Below are 14,396 nucleotides of genomic sequence, written 5' to 3'. Positions count from 1 at the left end.
AGACACCCAGTGGGGTTGAGCCTTGATAATGTATATTCAAGCTAAGGAGCTGAAACACACTGCAGTCAACTCTCCCTTTGGTGAGGTAACCCCTTTATTTTTGAAAACACAAATCACCCATTTAGTAAGAGGGCTAGCACTTACCACCTTGAGTGTACGCCATAAGACTTTGTACATTGCTATAGTATATGTTGATACTGTGTAAATAGTAACCATAACGTATCTCCATAGCAACCTCCCATAAGCCATATTTAAAGAACACCCTGTGTAGTGATCTGCAGCCTGATTCGTTAAAAAATGCATTCTGAGCTCCAAAGGACTGCAATATGCGGAACCTTGTCGCCATGGTTACCTTTTAAATAGAGACGTTACCATGCGCCTATAGTTTAAAGAGACAGACCCGCCTCTTGGCCAATCAGAACACCCGCGTGGTTCGAATTTGCTCGCGCGCCCAGCCTACAGCGCGTGCTTGCTCGTCGCTCAGTCCTCAGGTGACCCTGCTAGAACTTCCGCCTTCCAATCATTGGCTCCTTTCCATGACGTCCTCACGCAACTCATTCGTACTATCTAAACCAATCGAAAGGCTCGGGCTGGGTTCAAAAATAGTCTCCCGCTGCCCAATGTCTCATGGGAAAAATAGGAGTGGCTAAGCAGATCGGCATCTTAGCGCAAGTTTCCTATTGGACGCCTAATGAAACTGTAAAACAGAGGCGGCCATGTTTGTTGTGGTAGTGTGGGGAAACCATGAGAAGTAAGTTTCGTTGGAATGCGTTTTCACACTGCCCACTGGGATATGAAACATACGGCTTGAAACAATATATCAGTTTCTAAATATAATCTAATTAACTCGCGTGGACAATATATCTTCATTAATTAATTTGGTTCCGGCTCTGAGTGACGTAGCCAAAGAGGCGCGTCCAATGAACTGGTTTCCAAGGCAACAAGATCTTTCCTGATTGGTAACATTTGGTTAAGAGCGCTGAGAGTGGATTGGATAGTTGCGGGCTCTGGGCGGGGTTCAGTCCCTGTAGCGCGTGGAGCGCTGAACGCCGGTGGGCGGGCTTTGTGCGGTAGGGGAATCTTGGGCCCGGCTTCTAATAATATACCGAAGTCTGAACCCTTTCCAAGGCGGCTGCTCTTCACTCAGCGTCCATCTACCTCATTAACCTGCCGGGATGAAGGGAGGGGGTAAGTGTCACTGGGAGATTGGTCCTACTGACTGCTTACTGGCCTCTGATCCCAGTATAACCAGTACAGAGCGCATAGGGTGCCTGGCGACTCTATATTACACCGATTGCCCCAATATGCATTGCCCTACAGCTATATTACAGTTACAGCAGGTTAACTGCAGACACACAATGTTGGGGTATCATATACATACATTATATATATATATATATATATATATATATATGTATATACACACACAGCTGTGAGATATGCATGCATAACCACACACAGGGCTGAAATATATATATATGATACACTCTTACACCCACCGATATACACAGAGCTCTTAAGCGCTTATATATATATAATGTAACAGACAGTTGTATAGTAAAGGTATGCAGGCTTTGCTGAGTGCTGCCCCCTGCTGCGAGGCTCTCAATGCCCCTCTGCCCAGATCAGCAACTTCCTCCTCTCCTGATTTTTAAATCTCCCTCCAAAGTTTGCTTGTAGTTGGAGGAGGGGCAGCCCGTGCAGGCTCTTTAATAACTCCTAATCTGCCCCCCTTCCTCTGTATAATGAATGAATTTGTGGTTATTACTACCGATCCCTGCACCCCAATTTCTGATCTGCTCCCCCATTCATTACTGGTGGATTTCTGAACTGGTGGCAGTTTTAAAGCGATTGGCAGATTGTTGCTGTTTTTTTTGTTTGTATACCGTAAGCAATCCTCGCATGGAACTCCACTGATCACACTTTGTCATTGTGTATCTGTCTCTCCAAACCCCCTATTCTGCCCCATTTCAAATATTTTCCCAACAGGCATTGGATTAAGAGAACACAGATCATGACTTTAGATCAAAGTTCTATTAAAGTGCTGTTTGAATGGATTTCTGTTCCATTGCAATCCAAATATCCTAATTTAGGCAAATAATATAATTTTTGCTGTTAATTGTCATGGTTTTGGGCGGGTTTGGTTTGAAAATAAACTTTTACCAGCCAGTAACTGGCCATGTGTGGGAGGGGACAAGGGAAACCACCCAGAATGCCTGATCAATGCATATTTCCTGGGGGGGTTGAAGGGGTTAATCTGTGCTTTAAACGTTAGTAATATGATTGTTTAACATTTATGGTTTTTATCATAAAATTGCATTTAATTATACAAACACAATTTTACACATCAACTTCCTGTGGCTATACTAATTTCCAGAATTTACTTTATTGCAATTAAAATAATTAAAAAAGCTTTTTTTGTTGGCCAAAAACTCAATAAATGCATTAAAATAGAAATCTGACAGTGTATAGCCTTTTTTTCTTTTGTTTTTAAACCCTTATATTTGTTTAAAAAAATGAATGGAAATGATCAACAGGTCCTGCATTTCTTTAATTTATATTTTTCTTATATTTTGTGTGTGTTTAAGTATTTTTCCTCCAACATGCAGTGTACAAAGGGTTAAATTGCATACCTGGAGCTGCCGGTCATGCTGGAGAAGCAGACATGCTAAATTATTCATTGTTTATTGAATTAAAGCCGATATGGCATGAATTGTCCCCAAAACAATGAGATCAGGGATTATATAAAGAGAGAGAACAGAGGATGAGATTAATGTAATCCAAATCAAATTAGCAAAAAAACAAACAAACCTATAATTTGGAATGTGGTTAAAACCCGGGACCATTTTAATGAACCAAAAATAAAATTAAAGTGATATTTCGGTTATCGGTTGGAGTCAGAATTCCCTTTTAATATAAATTGACCCAAATATTAGAATAAAGAGAGAGGAGATTTTTTTCTGTTGTAACAAAATTACTAACTGTTTTTAGTTAATTTTTCTTGCAATTTGTTACAGAAATTTTAGTGAAAACACTAATTTTTTGTTAGTAATGATTACAATATATTTGTATCCAATGTAATATCGATACACGCCATAAAATGTGTTCCTTGGCTAGATTTGTGGGTAAGAAATAATCTTAGGCTCCCGTTTCCCTGGCGCAAGCATTTTTTCATCTTTTGTATTAAAATAACGTCGCTGTCACTTTAAGACTTTTGAAAGCGCTTGCATTGCGCTATAAGACTAGGTGAGCCTACTTCATTTGGTCTCCTAACTTCCTGAGCTGCGCGAGTCTGTAAAATAAAACGGGAAATAATAATGCAAAAGAGCACTTGCCAGTTTATGTGCTGAGGGTGGTGGATAAGTGGAACAGCCTCCCATCAGTGGTAGAGGTTAATACAGTGAAGGAATTTGAACATGCATGGCATAGGTATATGGCTACCGATTAAGGTTTGGGGGCTTTACAGCAGTAAAAGCAGGCAGACTATATGGGTCGGATCTGCTGTCAAATTCTATGTGACGGAGGATCTGTTTAACTAAGGCACCTTCAAGCTAGATAAATTCCTATTGGCTGGCTGTGTGTCATGTGAGTTGAGTATCCCAGCAGCGGGAGAGCTACCTGTTGATTACCTGATTTCTAGTGTCTGTCCCTTTAAACCTACTTTAGAATGTAGTGCCGGAAACGAGTGAATCGCTGACGCCTCAGAAAGCTGATCTGGCACTTTGTGAGTCGCGAGTCAGAGGACGCCGCGCTTCTATTCTCATCCTCGTCATTCGAGTGCTAGAGTTAGCGGCTGGTAGTTTAGGGTCGGTGGTTGCGCAGACCTTTGTTTGCTTCCCATCCTACCTTTTAACGTGTTCTACCCGGCACATAAACATTACATCGGCTTTTACAGCCGCCCTCCTGGATATTTCATACATTTATGATGTCATTGTATGTGTTATTATTTACAGGATATGTACCGTTACGTGTGTATATATATATATATATATATATATATATATATATATATATATAATATGTGTATGTATATATGTATATATCTATCCTTTTAGTATCAGTTTGGTTTGTTAGGCCCGTTCTTATGTTGCGTCTCCCTTTTTGTTTATTCCAGTCCTGCACTGCCGCTGCTCGAAATGTTTTACCGGTCCTCCCAAACGCCGGTTAAAGAGACGCCCGCGTCTCCTGACCTTGCTGAGCCTTCCGGAAGACGTGCTGCTTTATATCCTAGAGTGCCTTCCTGCTGGGGACATCTTATCCATACGAGACGTAAGCTTTTCCTGCAGATGATGACGTGTTCGTGTGTCCAAAATCTTTGGTTTTTAGGCTAAAATCTAATTTTTTTTTTTTTTGTCTTTCGTTCTTGTTTCCAGGTCCATCCGCAACTAAGGTTCCTGGTGGACACGCACAGCAGCGTGTGGGCCCGTGCTTGCTTCCAAGATTTGTGGCCTTCTCCTGAAAACTTGCATCTATTTGAAAGGTAATGTATTCTAGATCTCCGTTACAGGGGGCCGAGCCAAACCACCAAAGTGTGCGCTCGCTTCTCGCTTCTTTGTAGAACCACTTTTTTATATTAAAGCTCCAAAGTCCCAAATGCTTACAAAAGTAGTGAGTCATCTGACAGTTCCTATTGGCTAATGGTCAATGTCACGTGGCGAATTGTAAACTGATAACTGGTTGATTTTCCTGCTCCGCTCGAGGAGGAGGGTTATCATAGAATCGTGTATGAGAGCCCTGTATGTCCTGAAACAATTCACTTGAAGAATAATGCATTATTCATTCTATTGGAGTTCAAGTTTAAAAAAAAAAATGAAACTTGTCTCCTCCCCTTCCTGTCTCTACTGAAAACAGGAAGCATACTAAGGTATGCTTCCTGCACATGCGCCGTATGAGCGTAGTAGCAGCTATTTGCGTGTATGAAAGCTGGATGCCGGTGTAATGCTCAATAAATTGTGTATTACTGTGATACTATACACTTCTATATCTGTTCTGGAGCGTTTGGTTGCCCCAAAACATGTGAAATATAATTATTTTTAACTTTGTGTTCAAGAATTATTCTTCCATCCAAACCCGGCCCACCTCATCCTGTTTCAGGCGCCAATACGCGTTTTCTCTTGGGTGCCATACACGCCTTTTGATTTTTTTTAAGGTTATTATGAGGTATTTTCCCCCCTTACCAACAAAATGATTTCTATTGAAACCGTAGGGCGGCAGAATGCGGGAACTTTGAAGCTTGCGTCAAGCTGGGAATTGCATATTTGTACAACGAAGGCTGTAAGTATCCTACACAAAAAAAGTCTTTAATTTTTAAACAAAGGGTCAGAAATCCGAGTACAGAATAAATACTCTAAAAGCGTTTTGTTTATAAATCCTTTATGGAGACGGGAACATCATTGCAAAACTTCAATGGCCATTAATCTTCATTAATACATCGTGCCGGTGGAGTGTTGGCGTTGTTCCTCCGCTCTTTATGTTTTTTGATATGCTGCAGTATTTGGTTTTATAGAGCATTTTGCTTACTTTAATATTTTTTAATATTTTTTTTAAAATTATATATATATATATATATTATTATATTATTATTATTTGTACTGGTTTTAGCCCAATACCCCTGTTGGGTATCTGATCAGCCTTACTCTGTACAGTTTTTGGATATGGCGGAAATACTTTGAGAGGCGTTCAGAGGAACCTTCCGGCTGCCGTGCTCATCACGTTACCTGCTGCGGTTATCCGGTTTCTGTAACCCCTTCTCTTCCATCTTCTAGTGTCCGTGTCGGATGACGGCCGGGCGGAAGTGAACGGCTTAAAGGCTTCTCATTTCTTCCGACTGACGGAGCGGCTGAACAGCGGTGCGGACCCCTTTGTGTGGCTGTTCATCCGGCCCCCCTGGTCGTCCACTGGAAGCTGCTGCAAAGCTGTGGTGTTTGATAGTCTTAAGGAGGAATGTGCGGCTCTGACGGAAACCAGGCTGAAGGGGGTAAGTGATGCGGAATTCCAAAACCTCTCGCTAAGAATGCCAAAACGCTAAAAACTGGGCAAGCTTTTAAATAAAAAGATTTAAAGACGGAAATTAATAATCTTCTACGCTATTGTGGTGTGGCTCAATGCATACTCCACTGCCTGCGACTTTCAGCCGTTTATGTAATTACGTTCATTATCCTTACACAATGCTTCATTACAGACATATTAAAAACTTCCCACTCCTATAACTCGGGTGCGTCAGTGAGGTCACTAAAAAAAAAAAAAATGTAGTTCCATAATTTATAGCTACTTTCTGTACCATAGTGTTTAATTAGTCATAGTGATGTCATCGGTCACGCAGCTATGATGTCATGTCCCATCACTCAATGAGTAATGTTTTTTTTTGTTGTGTTTTTTGTTTTTTTTTATTTGTTTTAATTTTCAGGCTCTCAGGGGTTCAATCCAGTTCTGTTTGGCAAAGGTTCTCAGTTTATTTGAGGTAAGAATTTGCTTCGTGTTTGTATCCGAACGTAAAATTTGCGTAACAACTTACTGTCAGAGACCAAGAACACAAAATGTTACTACGTTGCACCCTCTGAAATTGTAATTTTGGTGCGTATTTTATTTTTCTTGTAGAAGACAAAAATGAAAAAAAAATTGGGAACAGATTGGCCAGGTTTAATTAACCCTTTCAGCCTTACACCCATAGTCTATATTGGCATTAAATGAAAAATAATATTTTTAATTTGGATGACCTCGGCATTATGGGGAGGTCTTGTAATAATTAATATCGGCGGTACAGATACGTTTCTCTCCTGAGTGATTCCTTGTTCCGTAGGATGAGGAACGGAAGAACGAAGCCTTGGGACTGCTTGAAGCTTCTGCGTCTCAGGGCTGCCTTCACAGCTCCTACCTCCTATGGGAAGCCAACCAAAGAACAGCCGTGAGTATTGATTTTACTCGGCCAAACGACTCGCGATCCTTCAGCGCATGCTGTGGTTCTACTCCGTTGATTATCCCACAGAGTAACTTAATAGCAATGGCTGAAAAGATGCATCACCGCGGTACATTGTCCTCTACTCATTCTGTGATTACACAGAAACCCCCCCCCCCGAACAGTCAAAGTGAGAGAATTACTTTAACCGTCAACCCAAAAACACTGGGAGGGTGATACGTTAAAAAGTGATTATGGTACAAGCGCTGCGTGTTGTGCCGTGGAGCTGGTTGGTTATAAGACCATTTCCCTAACTTTGCACCAGAATCGCTTTTTATATACAAACTCAAGTTGGTGGAATTTCTCACTATAGGTCAAGAGATATAATGGCGGAGCTCTCAGGGCTCTCTTTAGTATTTATTATTATTATCTTTTATTTATATAGCACCTTAATACAAAGGAACCGCTGGTAGTGAGCCCGGTGCTACCAAAACCTGGGCATTGGGGATTATATCCAAGTTCCTACATTCATATACACTGGAGATGGTGCTAGATATCTCGTTCTAATTACTATTTTATTCATCTTTCTCTTTTGTCTAGTTATCTGATCCCGGTAGATATCTACAGAGCCTCCGGCAGCTTCGAGATTTCGCAACACGGGGTTGCTGGGATGCACAGGTAAAGAAGTTAACCCTTGTTTAATAGATAGATATAGATATTAAACATGCTTCTCCTGTTGGGCTAGGTAAATGACTTGGTTTACATACCGGTTAATAAAATATATATTATTTATTATCTTTTCTTTTCTCGCATTCTCAGATCGCGCTGGCAAAGTCCAGTTGGCAAAGGAACCAATCCGGTCAAGATCATCAGGCAGCTTCGGAAATGGTGTCTCAGGTCTTCCAGTCCTCCCTCCCCATCAACAAGGCTGGGATTTTCACGAAGCAAAAAGGCATGAACGACACCATGCGGTAAGCGGTTTACAAAGTACTCTCTGATCAAAAGGGGGGTCGATCTCGAAATCTCTGCTGAGAAACCTTAAGTGGTCACCATGTGCTTCAGGGCTGGATACGGCTTTATTCACCAGTTTATGATTGGCTGAGAATAGAATCCTACGTAGTTTGTGACTTGTTCCTTTTGTACAGGTATTGCTGTACCATGCGGCCATTTATTATTCAATATGTAATCGTTGATGCCTTTTATCCTCCAGGTACATCCTCATCGACTGGCTGGTGGAAGTGGCCACAATGAAGGACTTCTCCAGCCTCTGCCTGCACATGACTGTGGGTCTGGTAGATCGGTACCTGAAGCTCCGCTGTGTCCCGCGGGCCAAACTCCAGCTGGTCGGCATCGCCTGCATGGTTATTTGCACACGGTAAGGATCAATACTAATTGATAGTCTCCATAATCAACGGATCAAGTATCAATAATAATCCTATCTCCAGAAGAAAGAAATACGAAATGAGAAGCATTTCAGAACATATTTAATGAACGTGTCGTTATTTCCACAGCTTTATTAGTAAAGAGATTCTGACAATCCGAGAAGCCGTCTGGTTAACGGACAACACCTATAAATATGAAGATTTAGTTCGAATGATGGGAGAGATCATCTCTGCTCTGGAAGGAAAGATCAGGGTAGGTTTCTCTCCGCCATGTTTTATTGCGGTTGTTTTTTCTGCAAAGTATTTTTTCCATTTTATTTCTATGCACACCTAGCTGTGTTCAAAAGCAAGACTTCTACGGGGTGAATTCTACTTTTAGTTGGATCTTCCTATAAAATCTTGTTTGCTGCCTGCTAAAAGAACACGGCAGGGCATGACCACTTTTGTGGCTGTTCGCAAACTCAAACTCTCATCACACTTTTCCAAGGTCATCATTATTAGCTGGGAGAGGGCATGCGGTCAGACCAACACCAAGTGAAAACATACCCGTTTGGAGGGTTAGGATGGTGGGTGGTCTATAAGGACTCGGTAAATTCGCTAAGAAATCCGTGCAACGCAAAGCCCTTAATGCACGAAGGGCACTTTCACCCCACTGGCGACTAAATAGTTACTGCCCCTTGTGTGGCACTGAGATGGTTAAGTGTCCGTTCTCCTCTTAAAGTACTCCGGCACACCTTTTGTGTACACACGGCTCGTAAAGGGGGAAGGGATCTCTAGAATTCTGTTCTTCTTAAGTATTTCTTTTATCTGAGGTTTCCTTAATGTTTTGAACTTAGACGCTCAAGTGAGTTTTTGTAGCTTTGTTACCTAAAAAAACAAAACCCAAACACTATAATTATTATTTTTACTTCAAGTGATCATATGGTGTTTTTTTTTTTTTTTAAATCTATTAATATAGCCTATTGGGTATGGGTTGTGCTTTGGCTGAATAATGCCAAGTATGTTTTTGGTTGCTGCTGCATTTAACTAGAGAGATCTGATTATTTACTACACTCGGCAAGAATATTTTCTTGTGTATTTCTATTCTAAGGCTACGGATAAAAGGTTAAAACAAAAAATAATTTATTTTATCAATAAGCTGTGTGCTTTGGCCGACTCTTAACTTCACCGTCTACTATACCAATGAAATGTCCTCAAATCAAAGGAGAACGTGGCTTTAAAGGAAAGACCTAATTTTCTAGTTGAACAAAGTTGGGGCCCAGGTGAGGAATGTGGCCCTGTAAAGTTATCGCATGGTGCCTTCCTGAAAGAGCCACAGTTGATGAGTAGCTCTGCCCGTAGAAGACCCATCTTCTAGTGCATTAAGTGGCCAACATGCTTCATATCATATCTCTCTTGTGTTTCTCAGATCCCGACCGTGGTGGATTACAAGGATGTCCTCGCTCACATCGCCCCCCTGGATAGGAGCACTTCGCACCTTTGCAGCTACATCTCGGAGCTGTCCCTGCTGTATACCGAGCTGTCTGTGTATTCTCCGGCTCAGCTTGCGGCAGGCGCTCTCCTTCTTGCAAGGATTCTGCACAAACAAGGTGGGGGATAGTGGACAACCTGTCCGTGACTACAATGTCCTGACTCCAACGAAACTGCTCCTTGTGTACCATGCCTCTCAGCTTAGCCTGGATGACAAATATTTACAACATTGGTTGTCATCGTCTGAGCTGATATAATTTTGCTCACATGCTATCCTCGTGTTTACAATTCCCCCCCCCCGTGTAATAGGCATGTAACAAGGAGCATCATTGGTCTTCTCATGTGACTTTAAGGCACGTGTCTTCATATTTAATTTATTCATCTGATGCCAAACACCCAAATACTCCCCATATACTAGTTAATACATATATGCCGTTTTCGCTACCCGTCCTAATATTTTATTGTGATATCCCTGGCTTAATAGTTTTTATTTGTTGCTGTTTGCTTGTTCTAAACAATAATCATCATACATATCCTGGTCTGGAATGCTTGTCTGGTTTAGGTGTTGCTCTTTGTATAATTTTTATACGAATATCGTTTTTCTTCTGCCCGCAGCACTTCCCTGGCCGGCTCAGCTGGCTGAGAGTACAGGTTTCACCTTGGAGCACCTTACCCCGTGTGTGCTGCTTCTCCACAAGAAATGGTGAGTACGGTACTAGAAAATACTGTCGCGGCTGTTGCTTTGGCTGCGGGGTTTTGAGTCGCTGTCTTCTCGTTAGTCGGATCCTACGCAGAATTGTTTGTACAGGGCATGAGTAATCTCACAAGATGCCACGCTGGCTCGCAAAAGCATTGAAAGACTTATTTTTAAATAAACAGATGTCTCTAGAATCTGAGCTCTGCCGTATGTAAAGGTAACTTCTTTCCTTTACCGTTTAGCTTCCATGATGATGCACCCAAAGATCACCGGCAGGTGTCTTTGACCGCGGTGAAGCAACGCTTCCAGGATGAACTCTACGACCAGATCAGCAAAGAGAAGGTGAGCCAAAGGGACGTTGGTATCCAAGGCCTATGGGGCTGGAACGGCAAGAATAGGCTCCCCCATTCTTTCTCGTGGTGGCGAGCGTATCGATTTGCCCCAACAAGACACGTTTGCTGTTTCCGTGATACCCCAAAGGGGGGCAAACTAAGTTCTGCTTCCCAAAATCCAATGCTCTGATTGGTTTGTGTAGCCCGTGAGAAGCATTGTGGATTGGCACATTTGTCTTTTAAGATATTTTGTCCTCGTGTTGCTGGGCCGTTGGGGCCCTGCTGACGGGCTGTATGTTTGACAGGTTCTGGATCCCTTGCTTCTGACCACTCTGATGGGAGTGGGTGCTTGGCTCAGGTAACAGTATGATTGCTGTCGTCAGCAGGTGATGGACCATAACCAGCTGTGTGCGCTGCTCGGAGTCCCTCTGCAGGACGCAGAATCCCCCGTGTCTCCTCTCAGCGCCGCCGACATGCATCCATTCCTGTGCTCGCCTTCTGGAAACAAAACCAAGAGGTAACGTTCTCCATGAGCACTGTAGAACTTTATATATTTCTTTATATCACTTTTTATTATTGTATTGAAGATCTTGCATGTAGCCCATTGCAGCCATACCCTGTCATCTGTCAGATGCCAGCAGAGAAGCTAATCATCTCCGCAAGTGAACAATCGTTACCGTACGGTTTTATTTCCCACTAATTACGACGTGGGTGTTTGTATTATCTTTCTGCTCTGTTACTGTGGAGGTTGACTCTGATGATTTGCAGAGTTGGTGGACGGGTGCGGTGATCTGTATAACTTAATACGAAAGGGCATCTGTCTCGGCCAAATCCTACATCTTCCTCCCGTTAGACTATGAAAAAAGAAAACCCAACGTAATGGTGTATTTATGATTAAATTAGGAAATTGGATTAGTATTAGAATCTTAATTCTATACCAGAGGAGCGGGCATCTTCATGTCATGTTTTCAGAATCAGGAAGATTATTGCTTCTTCTCGTTTGAGATGTTCCTCCTGTGTTGGCAGCCATTATAAAAACGGTAAGGGTGAGTAGGGCTTTAGGACAGGAAACAAATGTATTTGTTTTGTTCCCTACTGAATTCATCTTCATTTAGTTAAACGGTTCATTTTAAACCGGGTCATTTAATGGAATTAGTTGGATGAGGCTATAAGCCGCGCAGTTCATCTTGAATCCAAGAGGGTTTGGTGGACTCCTGTATGATAACCGGCTTGGTCTTCCGCAGACGCAGAGAGGATGGCCTACAGGAAGACCGGGGCAGCTTTGTGACCACGCCCACTGCTGAGCTGTCCAATCAAGAGGAAGCCTTGCTTGGGAACTTCCTGGACTGGAGTCTCGATTCGTCGTCCTCGGGCTATGAAGGAGACCGGGAAAGCGAGGGGGAGCGGGAAGGAGACGGTAAGGAATCCCGTGCTAAACATGGAGAAAAAACATAAAGAACCCCATCCTTTTTTACGGGGTTTGAGTAGTGTGTTCTTCAACACTTGCTTTACTTTACTATTAATGTCACAAGGGGTGGCAATAGGTTTCTTTAACATTTATATATGTTTTTGGTTCCCCCTATAGTCACGGCACCCAGTGGAGTATTGGACGTCTCTTTCGTTAAGACTGAACACCAGCACTGTCTGGACTCCAGCGACGAGGACATCCCTGCCATTCTTCATCCAGTCCCGTTCCTGTCGAAGTCCGATCCCAAAGCTCACCCTTCCAAACTGTGCGCGGAAAACAGCTCCGGATACTCGTCCGTGAGCAATGCGGGCAGTCCTACCTCTTCTCCCATCGGTCTTCCTTTTACTCCGACCCCTGGACATTCTCTTGGGAAAGTGGCCCCCATTCCGTATCCGCAGCCACCCCACTATAAGACTGGTCGCAGGCAGGTGAAGCGAAAAAACCAAGCACAGCACAGTGAAGAAAATCTCACTGATCCCATGTAAAGACCCCCCCCGCTCCTGTTCTATTCTTTTGTAAAGAGAAATATATATTTTTGTCATTTAAAAGAAACAAAATCGGATGTTCCTGTTCTGTTCATTTAATTCCAAATCAATGGTTGGGTTCCTATGAATTTCAACTGGTTTTGAAATGGTCGGGGGGGGGGATTAAACTACCCAAAGGATGTGTTTACATCACCTTAAAATTATATACCCTGTGAATGGACGTAGTTCTTCCAGTCTCCTTAACCCCTAATTTAGCAACTTATGCATTCACAACGTAGGTGGTTATTCCAGTAGTGAGTTTATGCGTTGTGTATATGCCCTGGGACTTGGTCGTTGGTCACTCTCAGCATGGGAGGACTGTCTCTTGGCCGTTACAACCATTTCCCTACTGAGGCTATATAAAGAAATATATCGGGAATTAATAAAGGATCCCAAGACGTATAGCCTGGAGGAGAGACTTTTATGCATCTATCTGGGTATGACCGCTAGTTCACTTATCCTAACGTCGGTTATATGGTGGTGTTGGGTAAATTTGCACCGGTTCATTGAGAAAACGAATTCCAGTTCTTCTAATACATCCGTTCCTAAAGACTGGGATTGGGCTGGAAGCATGGAGTGACCCCATCCGTGTTACAAGCATGGCAGCCTGGCAAACGCAACAGATTACAGGAGGGGGTTAATTTTGTTCCATGAGTACGTCTGTTTCTCTAACCATGCTTATATATAAATATATGGGCCGTAACGCAGGCGTATGTGACGATATGACTTTAAACGTCCAGCTGCTGCGTTCTTTGGATAGTTTTTATAGAAGGTTAATTCTTTTATCACTAATACCAGTAAATCGCAATATATTACAGACTGGCCGGCATGCATATTTTCCTTTTAATCCTATTTATGTAAATGAGGCACTTGGGAAATATTTTGCCCCGGCCACATTTAAACCTCACGGTGCCGGAAATATGTTGGTCGCAAATCTGGCACGAGACATTTTAAAGAAGGTAATGTGAGCCTTTCTGAGAAGCCGTTGGCCATTTTCTCCGTGCCGTCCCAAGAATGCTTTGCAAAGCAAATTAATGCTTTGAATAGTTTTGCCTTTCAAACCAGGACATGCCGAGTGTCGGTGGTCTGTCCGAGAGGTGTGTGGAATGGGAAATGATGTCATTATTATTATTTGGCGTTGGTATCAGTGGGGTTTGCTTCACCTTTGGCCTTCGTGTCTTGTGAACTAGTTTAGTTTTCTGGTGCCTGCTGGGTCTTCTGTGGTTTCAGAAACCGACCCTCTGAGATAGAGATCTGTGCCGATGCTGAAATGTGGCGTGCTGGCCCACCCGGGCTACTTATATGGCCCTGTGGTTCACCCATTAATCTTCCTGCAATTTGCGCTAGCCTGGCCCGCAGCCCATTGTTCTGGGGGCAAAACACCTTAGTGGCAGTTGCTCTAATGAAGTCCTTGTGTTTTTTATATTTATTATTCGGGGGGGTTACACACTTGTCACCTGCATTCAAGCAGGGATATCATGACATACCAACAGCAAAAACCTTTTTTTTTATTTTATCAGATCATGTATATTGAACCACTGGGGTAACATTTTAACAACTTCATTTACCATAATAAAGATCACCCTGCCTTTGGCCTATTGTGGTTACAATTTAAAAACAGAGTCGCA

General features: G+C 42.6%; 1 protein-coding gene across 1 annotated transcript; it reads left to right on the top strand.

Annotated features, from left to right (window-relative positions):
* The first annotated feature begins 1,073 nt into the window (after nucleotides 1-1,073).
* On the top strand, nucleotides 1,074-12,801 carry CCNF (cyclin F). The gene is made up of 17 exons (XM_053472180.1): nucleotides 1,074-1,188; nucleotides 4,115-4,269; nucleotides 4,374-4,480; nucleotides 5,207-5,274; nucleotides 5,766-5,977; nucleotides 6,407-6,460; nucleotides 6,800-6,904; nucleotides 7,496-7,573; nucleotides 7,715-7,866; nucleotides 8,106-8,270; nucleotides 8,407-8,530; nucleotides 9,686-9,866; nucleotides 10,363-10,450; nucleotides 10,687-10,786; nucleotides 11,163-11,293; nucleotides 12,021-12,193; nucleotides 12,362-12,801. The coding sequence occupies exons 1-17, from the start codon at nucleotides 1,176-1,178 to the stop codon at nucleotides 12,727-12,729; spliced, it is 2,274 nt and encodes a 757-aa protein (XP_053328155.1). The 5' UTR covers nucleotides 1,074-1,175; the 3' UTR covers nucleotides 12,730-12,801.
* Nucleotides 12,802-14,396: the final 1,595 nt, after the last annotated feature.

The sequence above is a fragment of the Spea bombifrons genome, chromosome 7 (genome assembly GCF_027358695.1).
Source record: "Spea bombifrons isolate aSpeBom1 chromosome 7, aSpeBom1.2.pri, whole genome shotgun sequence".
NCBI classification, from domain to species: Eukaryota; Metazoa; Chordata; class Amphibia; order Anura; family Pelobatidae; genus Spea; species Spea bombifrons.
This window is presented reverse-complemented; position numbering and strand designations above follow the sequence as displayed.

Coding starts and splice junctions, on each gene's coding strand:
- CCNF (XM_053472180.1), top strand. Junction 4,481..5,206: donor AACTTGCATCTATTTGAAAG/GTAATGTATTCT, acceptor TTGAAACCGTAG/GGCGGCAGAATGCGGGAACT. Junction 6,461..6,799: donor AGGTTCTCAGTTTATTTGAG/GTAAGAATTTGC, acceptor CTTGTTCCGTAG/GATGAGGAACGGAAGAACGA.